General features: G+C 43.0%; 3 protein-coding genes across 4 annotated transcripts; 2 read left to right on the top strand and 1 right to left on the bottom strand.

Moving 5' to 3' along the window:
* The first annotated feature begins 1,614 nt into the window (after positions 1-1,614).
* Positions 1,615-5,086, top strand: LOC110537189 (uncharacterized threonine-rich GPI-anchored glycoprotein PJ4664.02). The gene is made up of 2 exons (XM_021623036.2): positions 1,615-1,758; positions 2,286-5,086. The coding sequence occupies exon 2, from the start codon at positions 2,296-2,298 to the stop codon at positions 3,646-3,648; it is 1,353 nt and encodes a 450-aa protein (XP_021478711.2). The 5' UTR covers positions 1,615-1,758; positions 2,286-2,295; the 3' UTR covers positions 3,649-5,086.
* A 2,115-nt stretch (positions 5,087-7,201) lies between these two features.
* Positions 7,202-12,561, top strand: LOC110537190 (transmembrane protein 119). Of its 2 annotated transcripts, none has more exons than XM_021623038.2 (2): positions 7,202-7,504; positions 9,306-12,561. In XM_021623038.2, exon 2 carries the CDS (start codon positions 9,318-9,320, stop codon positions 10,110-10,112), a length of 795 nt encoding a protein of 264 aa, XP_021478713.2. In that variant the 5' UTR covers positions 7,202-7,504; positions 9,306-9,317; the 3' UTR covers positions 10,113-12,561. The 2 variants fall into 2 exon arrangements, with proteins under 2 accessions (XP_021478713.2, XP_021478712.2); XM_021623037.2 differs by having other exon boundaries at positions 7,207-7,621.
* iscua (iron-sulfur cluster scaffold protein a) lies at positions 12,348-15,279 on the bottom strand. Its single transcript, NM_001171861.2, is given in 5 exon segments — positions 12,348-13,043; positions 13,169-13,247; positions 13,431-13,541; positions 13,794-13,907; positions 15,162-15,279. Coding segments are annotated over 5 exon segments (495 nt in total). The 5' UTR covers positions 15,261-15,279; the 3' UTR covers positions 12,348-12,951.
* Between the last annotated feature and the right edge of the window lie 1,091 nt (positions 15,280-16,370).

Below are 16,370 nucleotides of genomic sequence, written 5' to 3' on the forward strand. Positions count from 1 at the left end.
CATGGAGACAGGTTTCAATACTTGCTGCCACATTTCCACAGGAGGTCTGTAGTTTACACTGCACAGCAATGATGCTGGTTACAGGAGGTCTGTAGTTTACACTGCACAGCAATGAGCCTGGTTAGAGGAGGTCTGTAGTTTGCACTGCACAGCAATGAGCCTGGTTAGAGGAGGACTGCAGTTTGCACTGCACAGCAATGAGCCTGGTTACAGGAGGTCTGTAGTTTGCACTGCACAGCAATGAGCCTGGTTAGAGGAGGTCTGTAGTTTGCACTGCACAGCAATGATGCTGGTTACAGGAGGTCTGTAGTTTACACTGCACAGCAATGATGCTGGTTACAGGAGGTCTGTAGTTTACACTGCACAGCAATGAGCCTGGTTAGAGGAGGTCTGTAGTTTGCACTGCACAGCAATGAGCCTGGTTAGAGGAGGTCTGTAGTTTACACTGCACAGCAATGAGCCTGGTTAGAGGAGGTCTGTAGTTTACACTGCACAGCAATGATGCTGGTTACAGGAGGTCTGTAGTTTGCACTGCACAGCAATGATGCTGGTTATAGGTCTGTAGTTTGCAATGCACAGCAATGAGCCTGGTTAGAAGAGGTCTGTAGTTTCCACTGCACAGCAATGAGCCTGGTTAGAGGAGGTCTGTAGTTTACACTGCACAGCAATGATGCTGGTTACAGGAGGTCTGTAGTTTACACTGCACAGCAATGAGCCTGGTTACAGGAGGTCTGTAGTTTCCACCGCACAGCAATGAGCCTGGTTACAGGAGGTCTGTAGTTTACACTGCACAGCAATGAGCCTGGTTACAGGAGGTCTGTAGTTTCCACTGCACAGCAATGAGCCTGGTTAGAGGAGGTCTGTAGTTTACACTGCACAGCAATGATGCTGGATACAGGGGGTCTGTAGTTTACAGTGTAACTCTCCCAAGCACCACACGTTCTTCCTTATTAGACTCCAGACATCTAGCGTCTACCACAGAGGGAAATATCTGAGACACACCCATTCCACTTAAATATGACTCAGCACCTCAGACACTTCTGTTGATAATTCCATTTCGAACCCACTTCAACTATCATATGAGAGAGAGAAACTTTGATATTTCCAAAGTATGATATGGACTGTGACTTGGGTGGATTTTGGGATGTAATGAATGATCTACTTTTGTGTGGATAAATGTCTGCTGAATGTAGTTCTCTGAGTTTCACATTCTTAGAGCACAAACAACATTTAATCTTGATGTTCTGGTGCCATTTTGGACATTTGATGTATTGATTGGGGACTTTTTTCTGGAGGAATGTAACAGGGTTTCTGGGTGATTTGTGATGTTTTACTTGTGCTTCCCATGTCTGTATTTTTGTATTTTAATCTGTATATGTTTGGGTATAATGTGTATATTTACGTTGTATATACAGGGCACATTTGTAAAAGAGACCTAGGTCTCAATACGTTTTCCCTTAAAATAAAAAATAAAAATGAATTAATACAAATAAATTGAATCAGATTATCCCCTGAACCACTTCAAATCAGGGAAAGGTAACAAACCTCTGGGCTTGTCAGTTTCACACTTGAGTCAGTGCGAAAAATGTAACTTCTGCAGAACAGTGCGCATTTCCTGTTTCTTCATATCAGGTAGAGAGCTCTGTTGTGCCTCTACCATCAGCTCGTCAAGGCATGCCAGCATGTGCTTAACTCCAGGATCACCAATTTGAGCCTCCTATCCTTCCACGACTTCTACTACACTTCCCCATCAGTGAGGTAAGACTTCAGAATTACTGACAGTAAGTGCCTGGGACAATAGAGAGGTTTTGAATACTGGATGCTGAGTGTAAAATCTGCCTTTTTCATTGGTTCCAGAGTTTGAAGATTTTTGCTTTTCTCGAGGTGCCTCCGATTTGTTTTATTCTTTAAATTATTATTTGTATTTTATTGATGCTACCAGAATTGTTTGTAAATAATAATACATACTTTAAGTCTCATTATAAAGCCTATGATACCTATGAGTTCCTGTTTCATCCGTTGCGTGGGTGTGGTGCTAGTTATGAGTAACATAATGTTTCACCATGACATGTTGACGATGTCACCACCCACAGTGGCATGTCGCTTTGTCACAAACAACAGTTTCCCTAGGCCAGTTAAAACATCCATTAGTTGCATTCCACGTCAGCATTGATAGTCTTGTTCCTGACGCCCCTGCCATATCGCAACAGATCTTCGGATATAATTTGATATCCAATAGCATACTACATACAAGCAGTAATGTGTGTACTGATTTCTCATTTCAGAGTTGGCACCATGATGTCATGGTATAACAAGGTGTATCCTGTTCTGTTATGGAGCCTGTTTCTGTTGTATTCTGAGGGATCTCAGAACTTCACACTCACAGAAGACAGAGGCAGTAACATGAGCATCGCTACAGCAGTAACACAAAAGAGCAGTTCGTCTATGGTGGAAACCCATACGGTGATGTACAACAGCAGTACCCGTGAGGTAGGCGGTGCCATTACTGTGGGTGTTAACGCCTCAGAGGCAACCATGATGACCAGCTTGGGTCCAACCCTTTCTCCCTTAGCAATGCTCACTTCATCAGGTACAACCCCATCTCCCCTCACCACCAACCAACCCACCAGCCAGACGTCCTCTTCCCATGGGCCATCTAGCACATCTGACCTCTTGTCCACCACCACTCCCAGCTCTACCATCTGGTCCTCCATCACAGAACTTAACACCACATCTGAGGTGTCCTCCACCACTGGGCCCTCCTCCATCTCTGGACCTTTCTCCAACAATGTCTCAACCTCCACCCCAGGGCCTAGCTCTACCATTGTCTCATCCTCCACCCCAGGGCCTAGCTCTACCATTGTCTCATCCTCCACCCCAGGACCTAGCTCTACCATTGTCTCATCCTCCACCCCAGGGCCTAGCTCTACCATTGTCTCATCCTCCACCCCAGGGCCTAGCTCTACCATTGTCTCATCCTCCACCCCAGGGCCTAGCTCTACCATTGTCTCATCCTCCACCCCTGGGCCTAGCTCTACCATTGTCTCATCCTCCACCCCAGGGCCTAGCTCTACCATTGTCTCATCCTCCACCCCAGGGCCTAGCTCTACCAATTTCTCATCCTCCACCAATGAGACTTTCTTAACCACTTTTCCACCCATCTCAACCTCTGACAATTCTACCAACTCCTCTTCTGGGGTCCTGATTCCCAAGATAATAACAGAGAAGGTCCCCATCTTGATCACCAAGACAACGACCACCATGACAACGTTACCTTCTAAAAAAGATCCATCAGGGGGAGGGGGTCTGCCCTGCTCTCCTACCCGACGGGATGGTCTGGTGAGCCAGTGTCTGATTGCCATTGCCTCCCTGGCTGCAGTGGCCACCTTCTTCATGGTCAGCTGCATCATCCTCTGCACCAAGTACTCCTCCAGGAAGCATCGCTACAGAGTGGGCACAAACAATCGGGGCACTGAGATGGTGTGTATCTCTGCCCTGCTCCATGATGACAATGGTTCCCATTGGAGACCCCACATCCCCAAGAGCAACGGAGCCCTGCTGCCTGGAACAGAGTTGGATAGTGACGAGGAGGGGGGAGATGATGTAACCCTCCACAGCTTCCTCCCAGACAATGAGCAACGAATCTAGAGTGTAGATATGCAGACTGTGTCAGACTCTGTGAAGTGCTATATGGTCCAATTACACAGGGTACACAACTCCAGGCCTGAAGGTTAATGGTCATCGCAGCCATCTTAAAGTTCATCAAGGGAAAGGATTAAAAACAGAGACTGTGGGGGCGTATAAAACCTTTGTAGTTTGCCTACTTACTCTGGGTTAAACAACCACTTTTCTTCAATTGATGAGACTTTGAATTGTACATCTGACTGGTCGACTGCTGTCAATATACAAACTGTTGCTCTTAGAATATATTTTAGCGTCCTCTTTGAAGTTGTTGGTTGGGCCTCGCTGCACATCCATCTACTGCAACCAGTAGAGGAAGAGACAGAAACCACAAATGGAGAACCAATGATACGTTACTTTATTGTGACATGTTTACAGCAAACAGCAGTGACAAAGTTTGGAGAAGTCAGGTGGTCAATCATCCTCAAACGTAACGCAACCCAATGCAGCCTCTGAGTAGTTCTGAGTGAGATTGAGTTTTTGCACCATTGCACTGACATGATTCTGTTGATAATGAAGTTCACCTAATAGGAAGAGAACAGTGATGTAAAAAAAAAAAAAGGTTTGCTACACAGACAGTTTATTGGAGAGATTTAGGATTCTACAATTGATTTATGGATCTGGAAGTAAAGTTCATGTTATTTTTTAAGAGAATCGTTCCTGCACATACACACTTATAGAGCTATAAGAAAACCCAGACTGCTTATGATGACTCACTGTTCGTTTGGTCACTGGGTGGATGGGGATATTTAGAGCTCTATGTGGTCAGAATCTTATAGCCTTCAACGTTCTGTGGAAATACATGATACAAAAAAACAAAAAACATCATTATTTTATTTTATTACATGCTTCAGAAAATATGTATCCTTGTGAGCAATTTCATTTATTTGTTTTCTGCAAAAAAGCTTGTTCTTCTGGAAGACTTGTTAGGTCTTGATAACAAAACCATCTGCCTTGATGTACAGTGAGCCAAAACATAGACTGTATGAAGTATATCAAAATATGGTCAGGGTCAAGCGAATGTGAGATGTGATGAAATGTCCTTTACAGGGTGTTAAATAAGTCTGTAACCTTCTGTATTGAGTGTCTGTGTAGACAGTTCCAGACGTTCGGCAGATGTTTCTTGTGTCCTTGTCTTGCCATGATATGTCATAATACAAAGATACAGTATCATTGCTAATCCCAGACCCCCTTCAAGCCCTCAGATGTTTGACTTCTTTTTGACTTTTTGGGGTTTTCCCTCCGTGTGAGAGAGGGACAGGTTTCCTAGAGTCCAGTCAAACACAATGAAGAGGCTCCACAATTTAACGGAAAATTGATCACAAAGGACTGGAACAAATTAATAGATCATAACGAAACTGTAAAGAAATGACAAAGTGATATTAAACAACGAGCAGCTGGCTAATGATTGTGTCTGTGGTGATTCAAGTCCAATGACATTTCAGTTTTTCAAACATGAACCCTCTAGATTTGTCACTATAAAACTATGCCCTATGGTTTGTAATATGCGCCAATATTTCCCTTTGTTTTACTATGTACTCATAATAAGTAGATAACACAAGCAGACCAAATAAAAGGCTGGTTTATTTTTTTTACATGCATTCAAGGCCCCTTTCTGGCATCAATACCAAAGTTCATTCTTTGCAGGAGCAGAGATTTGCATCTTAGTCCACATGCTTCATACGAATCAACAGGGTGTATATTATAAAACTGGAATCAAATGTTCATGCCAGGGAAAGCTGACTCTGAGGGATGTAGACAGAGCATATAAGACAAATGGAATCATAGACCAGAGACTAGACTAGAGTATGTACTCCGTAACCACCTCACTATCATTATGACCAAATAAAGGTTGGCCAGTCTTGATGAATCATCTCAAACATTCTGAGCTGTAGCTGTGTTTACTCTATTAACATGAATATCTCTCTCTGTGTGTGCACACACTCACTCACACACACACACACACACACACACACACACACTTTCTCACTCTTGCTTGCTAGCTCTTTCTCTCTCAATTGTGGCTACACATTGAGCATGTTTAACTATTGTAATGGCCATTTTTATGTTTGTGCTTTTCTTTTTAACCCTTTTTCAACCACAATTTCATGGTATCCAATTGGTAGTTACAGTCTTGTCCCATCGCTGCAACTCCCATATGGACTCACAAGAGGTGAAGGTCAAGAGCCGTGCATCCTCCGAAACATGACCCAGCCAAGCCGCGCTGCTTCTTGACACAATGCCCGTTTCACCCAGAAGCCAGCCACACCAATGTGTCGGAGGAAACACCGTACACCTGGCGACCATGTCAGCGTGCATGCTCCCAGTCCATCACAAGAGTTGCTAGAGCGTGATGGGACAAGGACATCCCGGCCGGCCAAACCCTCACCTAACCCGGACGACGGGCCAATCGTGCGCCGCCCCATGGGTCTCCCGGTCGCGGCGGGCTGCGACAGAGCCTGGACTCGAACCAGGATCTCTAGTGGCACAGCTAGCACTGCACTTCCACTCGGGAGGCCATGTTTGTGCTTTTGTAATTACCAATTTCTGTGTTCATGTAAGTGACTGATTGAACGCCTGGAAGAAATCCTCACTGTAATTCTGCAATTTGGCAGTACGCCCAGACCCTTGTTTTGAGAACGATTCCATCAATAGAACACCCTGCTCATTGTTTTTGGCAAGGTCCTTGGCACGTGCCCCAACCCCCCTACCCTCTTACTGGGCTGTTATGGGTGGTATGTCCACACAGAAAAAATGCCCCCCTTCCTGTGAGAGACAATCACACTGTGGAGCTGCATGTCTGTTAAAGTGGCTGGTCTGCTGTGTCATCAGGGTGTCAGAGGTACAGTGTCGGGTCCAAAAGAACTTTAGCCATAACTATAACCACTTGGGATCGTCACTATGCTCTTGGAAAAAAGGGTTCCAAAAGGGTTCTTTGGCTGTCAGCATAGGATAACCCTTTTTGGTTCCAGGTAGAACCATTTTGGGTTCCATGTAGAACCCTCTGTGAAAAGTGTAACCAAAAGTGTTATTTTTACCTGTAATCAACAATGGTTTTTCAAAGGGTTCTCTTATGGGAACAGCCAAAGAACCGTTATAGGTTCTAGATATAGATAGCCCCTATCTAGAACCTAAAAGTATAGCTTCGGTGAGTAGAATGAGTATAATATGGGAGAGTGAATAAGGTACAGTATGTGACAGAGTAAGGTATGTGACAGAGTAAGGTATGGGACAGAGTAAGGTATGTGACAGAGTAAGGTATGTGACAGAGTAAGGTATGGGACAGAGTAAGTGCAAGTGAATTCAATACATTCCGAAAGGCCTTGACAGAGTTATTGTTAAGGAGGCCCAAAATGTTTCAGGGGGTTAAGTGCATGTAAGAAGACAGAGGGGGCAAGCCAAGTGACAAACAATTTATCCAATAACATGTCTGTGGTTAGTCGAGTCTCTGTCTATTCCCCAGTTAAAACCCAGAGTGGTGATTGTCTCCTCACTCTGAGCTCAGCCAGCCTGCTGCAGTGTTGACTCTGGCCTTGAGCATCCAGAACAGGGACCGGAGAGCCGAGTTGATCCGAGCCCCTAGGCCCTGCCCCCCCATCACATTAGAATACTGCCTAACAAGAACAATCTGTGTGGAGCCAAGGAGCCCAGTCCTTTTCTGGGAAGCAAGGCAGCCAGAGAGGGAGGAAGGGAGGAAAGGAGAGGAGAGGGGGAAGGAGGGATTTGTCCCGATGGCAAAGAACTTTACGTTTTATTTTTTTCTGTGCCAATCAGAGAAACCTCCAGTCTGAAATCTGAAACTGTAGAATTACTGTTGGAGGAGGTGAGTCAGGCACGTTTTCCCATCCTCTCAGTTCATTTTCCCATCCATTTTCCTCAAACTCTAAAGCATCCACAGTTCTAGAGGAGCCTTTTCTGTGTGTGACCACTTCTGTGGATGGTGAGTACAGACACTTTCATTTATTCACTTTATTTTATTCTTCTTTCTTTACTGTACATTTTACCCCATAGGGTTTATTTCCAAAAGAGAAATAACGTTCTTATCAAACATGAGTTAACTTTAGTGGACAGATATTACCTCACATGATTGCAGTGCAGTTTAGCTACCGTGACAGCATCATGACTTATGTCTCCAGGCTAGCAGCTCGCCAATAGAGTTCTCCAATAGGTTCTCTGAATCCGAATGGGTTTCCCATATTTGAATGAGCTTGTTCAGATAAATGTGTGGTGAACAGAGATTTTATTTTTGAAAGAAGGTATAACTTGAAGTCGGACTAAGTCTTGCATTATTCAGTCATTTTAAAATGTTTGTACGCCATTGATATTCGACACAATGGCTGTGCTAAATATAGGACTGTTCAAAAATGTCTGGTCATCCATAGGGACTAATTCCTCTGTAACCATTATGTGTGTGCACGCATCCGTGAATGTGTGTATGTGTGTGAAAGTATACACTGAGGGAAAGGGGGATACCCAGTCAGTTGTACAACTGAATGCATTCCTCTGAATCAGAGAGGTGCGGGGCGGCCTTAATCGACATCCACGCCCGGGAACAGTGGGTTAACTGCCTTGCTCATTTTTACCTTGTCAGCTCGGAGATTCGATCCAGCAACCATTTAGTTACTGGCCCAACACCCACCAAGTGAATGGGTGATACATTATAAAGGAACTCCCACCCCCCCCTTCCTGAAGAGTGCAATGGTTCATGTGGCCCAACTTGCACACAGATGGAGTGGAAAAATGGGGGGGAAGGAGTGGGTCGGCTGGGATGATTTACAAGGACCAGGCCAGCAGTCAACTCCTGGGTCACATTCAGCAGGGCACAATTGTGGAATGTTCAGATATAAATATATTGTGTAGAGCAGACCTGCCTCTCTGACATGTTGAGTAAGGATTCATGACAGCTCTATTAATGACATTTCTATCTGCAATGTTCAGTTAGTTTAAAGTTTGGCTATTCTCTGTCATTGCGAAATTAAAAGGAGGCCCTTCCTTTTATTGCTACCATACACTGTGCAGGGCTGTTTAGTTTATTGCTTTAAGCAACATTTAATTTCAGGGAAATAAGAGGGTCATGATGTATTTCTGGGAACCAGCATGAAAAGGAGCTGCTCACCGATTTGACAGCTCCAACGCAGTTACACCTCCGAGATCGACTTAACAAAAACAAAAACAGTTTGTGGTTACTGTGGGTTAAGGCAAAACTGATTGAATTCAGGCCTTTGTGTGCATATGTCTGTGTGTGTGCAAGTCATGTGTGCATTGTGTGTGTGCCTGTGTGTGACATGCTATGATTGGAATTCAGACCTTAAATTCTGCCTGCCTTTCATCAGCTCTCAGCTGCTATCTGGGTCTTAAAATGCCATCTACAGCTATAGACATTCTATCAAGAATAGAAATGACTCAGAAGGCATTTTCATTCATTGTTGATGAGTGAAGCCTTTACAACGTATTGTGCAACACTCACAAAAAAACTCTAGATGTTAGCTGTCAATGTTAGACACAAGAACAGCTATATGAATCGAAACACCTGTCGATCAAAATCTGTGCAATTTAATAACAGTGGAAATGCAATTTGACAACAGCCACACTGACACTGTATGTTCTTGTTTTGTTTTCTGCAGGTCCTATAGGAGATGACGTTCCTCATGGCACTTAATCTGATTGGTCTGTTGGTGACGCTGTGGTCCAGCAGCCCCAGTCTGGCCACACCCCTCCCTTTCAACATTTCATTGGAGGGAAGTGCAGAGGGGGAGGAGCTAGACAGCCTCATTGACACCCCTTCCCCACCTGCCACCAGTGGCCCTGCCTTGGAGTCCTCAACCACCTCACATGGCTCCACCCACGTAGAGCACTTATTGCTCAGGCAAATGGTTCACTTCCTGCAGGATAACCTGTTCCTCATCCTAGTTTTCTTCACACTCTTCATCACTATCTTCCTCATCCTCTGCTGTGCTTGCATCATGAGCCGCAAACGAAAGATCAATGCCTACTACCCCTCGTCCTTCCCCTCTAAGATGTACGTGGACCAGAGGGACAAGACCGGAGGTACCAAGCTTTTCAACGAGTTGCCAGAGAAACCCTCCAACCGGCAGCAGGCTGAGCCAGTGGACTCCAGCAAGAAGCTCCATCATGACATCATGAAGGCAGCCAAGAACCTCCGTACTCTCTCCAAGCCTCCCCTGGGAGAGCAAGAGGGAAAAGACCCCACACAGATATCTGCAGCAGCAGAGAAAAGTCATGAGGTGAATGTTCAGGCTGTGGGAGAAATAATAGAGAAAGACAATCAGCCATCAAATCCACCAGAGCTGAGTGAGGAGGAGGTATGCCAGCTCTCAGTCAATGAAGCCCAACATAGCAGCTGCCTTGAGCAGTCAGAAATCTTTCCGGAACAGACAGGCCTAAAAAAGGATGATGAGTCATTCACATGAGCTGAGTCTCCATCTGGCCAAGGGCACTCACAGGCTCAGCAGGAAAAGGACAGGCAAGAGGACTCCACTGTCACACTGTCTATTCCGTTGATCACTGGAGAGAAAACAGCACTTTTGCTATGCTCTCGACACTATGTTTGATCTCAATGGTTTGGACCAATTTTGCATGAGTGACAATCTTTAAGGCAAACCTGTCAGCTTTGTTTACTGCTCTTTGGATTTACCAAATTATGTCTGTTCAGTTATATGTAATCATATACTTGATTTACTTCTGTTTCCCAGTAGCCATCTTTCAATGTATCTCTCTCTAAAAGAACAACACTATGTAACCTGCCATCTTTCAATGTCTCCCTAAAAGAACAACACTATGTAACCTGCCATCTTTCAATGTGTCTCCCTAAAAGTACAACACTATGTAACCTGCCATCTTTCAATGTGTCTCTCTAAAGGGTTAACACTATGAAACCTGACCATACACCCCTATATATGCTGTCTTGTTTGATGTTTCTGTGTTTTTATTTGTACAATGGCCAAAGTAATGGTGCTGCATCTTGTTTTTCTCCCTCTTCCATTCTTTGATAGGTTAGTGAGGTGTTTATCCTAGGTTAGAGATCATTTTCAGGGCAATTTGAGGTTGCTTTTTCTTGAAGAACAAATATGGATAAGTACAGGGCAAGTTAGCCTATTTTAGAATCCCAGAGTTAAATACTTACACACTCCTCTTTAACATGTAGGCTCAGCATTCCCGAACAGTCCCATTACAAGTCAGAATGTTGAACACACTTTAATTAAATGTACTTCTTGTCCACCGATTTTGTCCTTATGTCAGAGATAATCTGATACAAAATATCCACATAGAAGCATTATCAAGCTTTTAGAGACTATTGCATTTTTTTTTTTACAGCGACTGAGTAACCATGGTAACAGTCTAATGTTTAGACAAAGGTTAAGTTCACCATGAGCACCTCATGGTGCAGCATCTGCCACAACTTGAACTCAGACAGTATGTCTCCAACATTAAGGGAGGTATATTTACATTATAAAACCTGTGTGTAGTTAGTCAAATGTTTATCCTGTCTCTTGAAACACTTCCATTAAAGGGCCAATCTGGAGTTCAAAAAGCCATCACACCACCATTGGTTTTGGTAAAGAGCTGAGAGAACTAGAACCACTCAAAGTCATAGACAGAGCTATGGATACAAGCACTGGACATCCATAAGCTCAAATTGATAATTTTAACCATGTTTTGAAGCTATACAGTATGTTTACATTTACAAACATTGGGAGATAAACAAGTGTATATTTTGGGTTTTGATGGGGCGCAACAGTTGAACTAAGCTCATGAAGTATTTAGAAGTTCTATTCATCAAGAATCAATGGCTATATATATATATATATATGCATCATTCATTTAAAGCTGTAATATGTAACTTTTTGGGCAACCTGAGCAAATTCACAGAAATTAAAGTATCATTCTCATTGAAAGTCTAAAAAGCAGCAGATCTGTTCTATGCTTCCCGTTCTTGTGTTAGTTTTAGAGGCTTTGACTTTCGGTTTTGTACAACAGCTTCAAACAATATTTTTGCTTACGTGAAACGTATTTCACAGCGGTTTAGATGTTACAATGATTCTCTACACTACATTTGCTTTCGTCACAAAGTGAAATTAGGCAAACTGTTACAATTTCAGCAACCAGGAAATGGCAGAGCAATTTCTGCATAGTGCAGATTCCAAAAGTAGATGTAGCAACTCCGAAATGACCAATTAAGTGACAACCGTTGCTCTGCTGCAGAACCAGGTCCTGTGAAAGAACTTGGGAAAGCACCAAACATAGCAGTCTACTCTACTCGTACTGTGCCATTACAATACAGGCTGGTTAGTCGTGTGTGGTGTGGTTGAAAACATGACCAGACACATACCAAAAATGGTTGTAGAAGTGCTGCTTTCTTTATTTTCAGTCTTCTTTGGTTGAATATGGTAGAAATTGTGAAGACAGTAGAGATTCTAAAATGTGTTGTGTTTGGTATTTGATAAAAGCAGAACCATGATCTGCATTTATGGATGAAGTCAATGTATTTACATGGCTCCGGATAAAGTATGCCAACGATGCCATCTAGTGGAGAATACAAGCATTGCTCTAATTTCTGGTAGTCTGCACACTGCTGAGAACAAAAGACAATACCTTAACCGGATTATAGAGACCTTGCATGACAAAAAAAAGAAAAAGACATAACATACTACGTACACGTCTTACTTTATTAATTTGCATTACAACCAGGAAGTCTGAAATGTGACAAAAGAAGCCAAATAGATACCTTAACAGTTTGCTGTCATTTTATATCTCCTGCACTGCATTTCCTCATTGCCTTCAAAACATTTGTGCTACATGGGTGTTGATGGGACACCTTTAGAAATCTTATTCAATACTTCACCACAGCATCCATAATCATTTCCCAATGGAAAATACCCCCAAACCATGACAAAACCATGACAAAATAAAGCGAATAAAGACAAAGCAAACTTGTCTCGGCTCACTTTGCATTTCTCACTCCTGAAAATAAGGCTTACTTTGTACCAATCACCCGATCAGTGCCCTTAAATTGTGCGTTAACGTGACAGGCTACAGAGTAGACTGGGAAATCACAGAATGCCACAGGGGCCTGGTGTGTATACTGTGTTGTCTATGTACGTTGTATGGGTGGACATAACCTGGGCTCATTTAGGATGCCCCATATATAGAAGGATGGAGGAGTAGGGAGCCAGGACTACATTTGAGTGTCTCCTTGGCAGTAGGGTGCAGGACAAGGGTGTCCAGGACTACGAGAGAGAGAGTCCTCCCTTAGTTGCTGGCTTTGACAGCCTCAATCTTGCCATCCTGCTGTTTGAGACGGTAGTCATTCAGAGCAGCTCTGATGGCATCCTCTGCCAGCACTGGAGAAAGGGGCAAAAATTTCACATGGTTGTAAAATAGATTAAAAAGTCATGTATGGTTTAGAAATTCAGCTTGTTAGACAGGGCAGAACAGTATTATATATCAGACTGAAATAAGAGCTTACTGGAGCAGTGAAGTTTGACAGGTGGAAGACTGAGCTCTTTGGCAATGTCAGTGTTCTTTATTGTCAGTGCTTCGTTAATCTGAAAGCCAAAAAGAGGGAAACATTTCACCAACCAAGAAATAAACTTGATCCAACCATGTAATGAAAGGAAAAAACAACAGTGTGGTGGAAATGACTGTTGAATTGAGAAATTGAAAACAGAGCAACAGAACAGTAACACAGGAAGCAGGGGAATTGTCATGGATGCAGAATGTTCACTCACGGATTTGCCCTTCACCCACTCTGTTACCAGGGAGCTGGAGGCAATGGCTGAGCCGCAGCCAAACGTCTTGAACCTGGCATCCACAATCTTCCCCTGATCGTCCACCTCAATCTGTAGATAGGAGATTAGTCACTTTATGCAACTGTCTTTTGTCCACATAACTGAATAAACAATTCCGTAACATTACAAAATACATACACTTTGTAACTAAATAAATAGAGCCTGCTGCTTCTTGCTAAGTCCCATCTGGGTCATCTGCTTCTTTGGAACACAACCAAGACATTGTGACCTCATTCAAAATCCAAGGTCAGCAGAGGATGCCATGGTGAGACAGGAAGTAATGAGGACAGGGGACCAACGTACCTGAAGCTTCATCACATCTCCACAAGCTGGGGCTCCCACCAAGCCTGTCCCCACATTCTTGGAGGTCTTGTCCAGGGATCCAACATTCCTTGGGTTCTCATAGTGGTCCACTACCTAAACATGGCAACAAGGAGACAAAAACATTTTATTACTTAACTCAAGTTTATAAATGACCCCATCTAGGTAATATCCCCTGTGCATAGCTACAAACATTCACATAATATCATCCTTAAATGAATTCCAATTGTCTCCCAAAAAAGCAGGCTCAAGGCTGAGAGGGCTGTTGCACTCCCGTTATGCAATGGGCAGTTTCAACATTATGTAAGGGAAATTAAAATAAACAGATTAGGACAGGACTCCACTGTCCACAACAGTAGCACTTCTTGCTGCAACCTCCCTCCCCCAGACGTAATCACCGTGATGCAGGTCATTCTCTGCATTATTGAAAAATGCTGTGTGTCTAAAGAGCCTAAATATTTGGTGAGTTTGTTAGTGGCCAGTTGGTAGTGATAACGGTTGTTTTATTGACTAGCCTAAATCTCATAACTGTGGGAGCAGCCTTAAATTAACAAGCTCATGTTCCTTTTGGCCAAAGATGGCTTACACGACAGTCATACATGTTCAGAATGAGTGATGAAATGTTCGCCTAAATCCAAATGGACAATTCAACCAAACAGATGGCATAATTAATAGGTTATTGTGTTCTTTAACACATGTATATAATACAGGTTCAACAAAAACCGAGAGTTACTGTGGAAATATGATCTTATTTCACACGTTCTGTAGAAAAATCCAGAATCAATGAAACTGCGTATTGCCATCGCAGGTAGTACACTGGTGCTACCGCTATGCTGCTTCAGAGATTTGACTGACACCTGTAGCGTAACTGACGTTAGTGTTACCAAACAGCTAATTTAAGGAATTAGCTAAAACAGTTTAGGAAGAAACAGATTAACCTTCAGGTATAACTAGCTACATCAGTAAAACCTGCATCAACCGAGACAGAGCTGGAGATTAAAATTAGATTGGCGGAAAAATAGCATTTTTAGAAAGAACATTATCTAACATGTTAGCTAGCTAGATGTACGCTATAGAACTAGTCAAGGCATGTGACGCATGTTGTTAACTAAGCTAGCTACTTCGACCTCTACTTTAAAATATATTTCATCTAGATACTCTCAGAGAAACAAATACATAACTAGATAATCAATGCCAAATGTACTTTTAGCAACTAGCTAACGTTAGCTTAGGTTCGTTGTCAAAACAAGCTTGCAGGGAATTCACATTTAACGAGTTTACGACCTAAACAGGGACACGTGGTTTAATTTATCAGCCATCAAACATAGCTAGCTATACAGGTTATTTTACCTTCTTGTGGTAGGCGGCTTGGACCGTATATTCCGGGGAAGTGATCCTTCTCATCACAACAAGCGGGGTGATACACTTCTTTGCAACTAGACCCGCCATGTTCGCTGTTTGTCTGAAATGACGCAGTCTGGAAGAGTGCGAGCGAATACCCTTATCATGCGCATGACAGTGTGGGAGGAGCTTTTGGACTGATCCCAGTGAATGACAGAAAAGTGCATGGAGTTTTATATAATATTCAAATATATCACATTTTTAGTGTAGAAATATTCAGCAAATATATCTAAAGGTTAGGCATGAGCCCTAAAGGCAAACACAGGGTAGTAGCTAATTAACCATAAGGAATGATATTGTGTTAGAAAAACAAAAGAACGTATGTGTTATGTATATATGAGTTATGTGACAGTGGAGAGTACATTTTCGAGGTAGGAGACCGTTACCTTTCATGTCAGAAAATCTAAAGATACACACAAAACAAACTAACCTTGCAGGTGTATTTCATCTCCTGAGGTTAACACAGGAGAGTGATATTGGTCACGTTTTAATTATAGCCCCCCAGCTGTCTGAAAATAATGCGAAATAATATTAGTAGTGCTCTCCATGGTGCTGAACATTCAAAGCGTGTGATGTGGAAGCCCACATCTAGGATCCCCTTCCCCATTCCGTGATGCAGTTGTGACAAATAAAGAAAGAAAGAAAGAAAAAGTGAGCCATTGGTCAAAAGGCAAGGGTGTAAACTGAGGGAACACTCTCAGTAGGCTGTTATAGATGCTGTCACTTCACACTAACACAGAAGGTGAGTCTTTTATTTTTCATGTTTTTATGGAAAAGTGCTTAAGGTAAACTCTCACGTTTGACAAAGACAAATATTGAGAGGCTATTTGAGCACAGGTCTTGCTGTAATGTTATGTTTTCAATGTGTGGTCTGAGCATTTGTATGTACAGTGCATTAGGAAAGTATTCAGACCCCTTGACTTTTTCCACATTTTGTAACGTTACAGCCTTAATCTAAAAGTGATTAAATTGTGTTTTTTTCTGTCATCAATCTACACACTATACCCCATTTGGGGGGTTTCTCCCATTCTTCTCTGCCGATCCTCTCAAACTCTGTCAGGTTGGATGGGGAGCATTGCTGCACATCTATTTTCAGGTCTCTCAAGAGATGTTTGATTGAGTTCAAGTCCGTGCTCTGGCTGGGCCACTCAAGGACAT

The sequence above is a fragment of the Oncorhynchus mykiss genome, chromosome 12 (genome assembly GCF_013265735.2).
Source record: "Oncorhynchus mykiss isolate Arlee chromosome 12, USDA_OmykA_1.1, whole genome shotgun sequence".
In the NCBI taxonomy this organism is placed as follows: domain Eukaryota; kingdom Metazoa; phylum Chordata; class Actinopteri; order Salmoniformes; family Salmonidae; genus Oncorhynchus; species Oncorhynchus mykiss.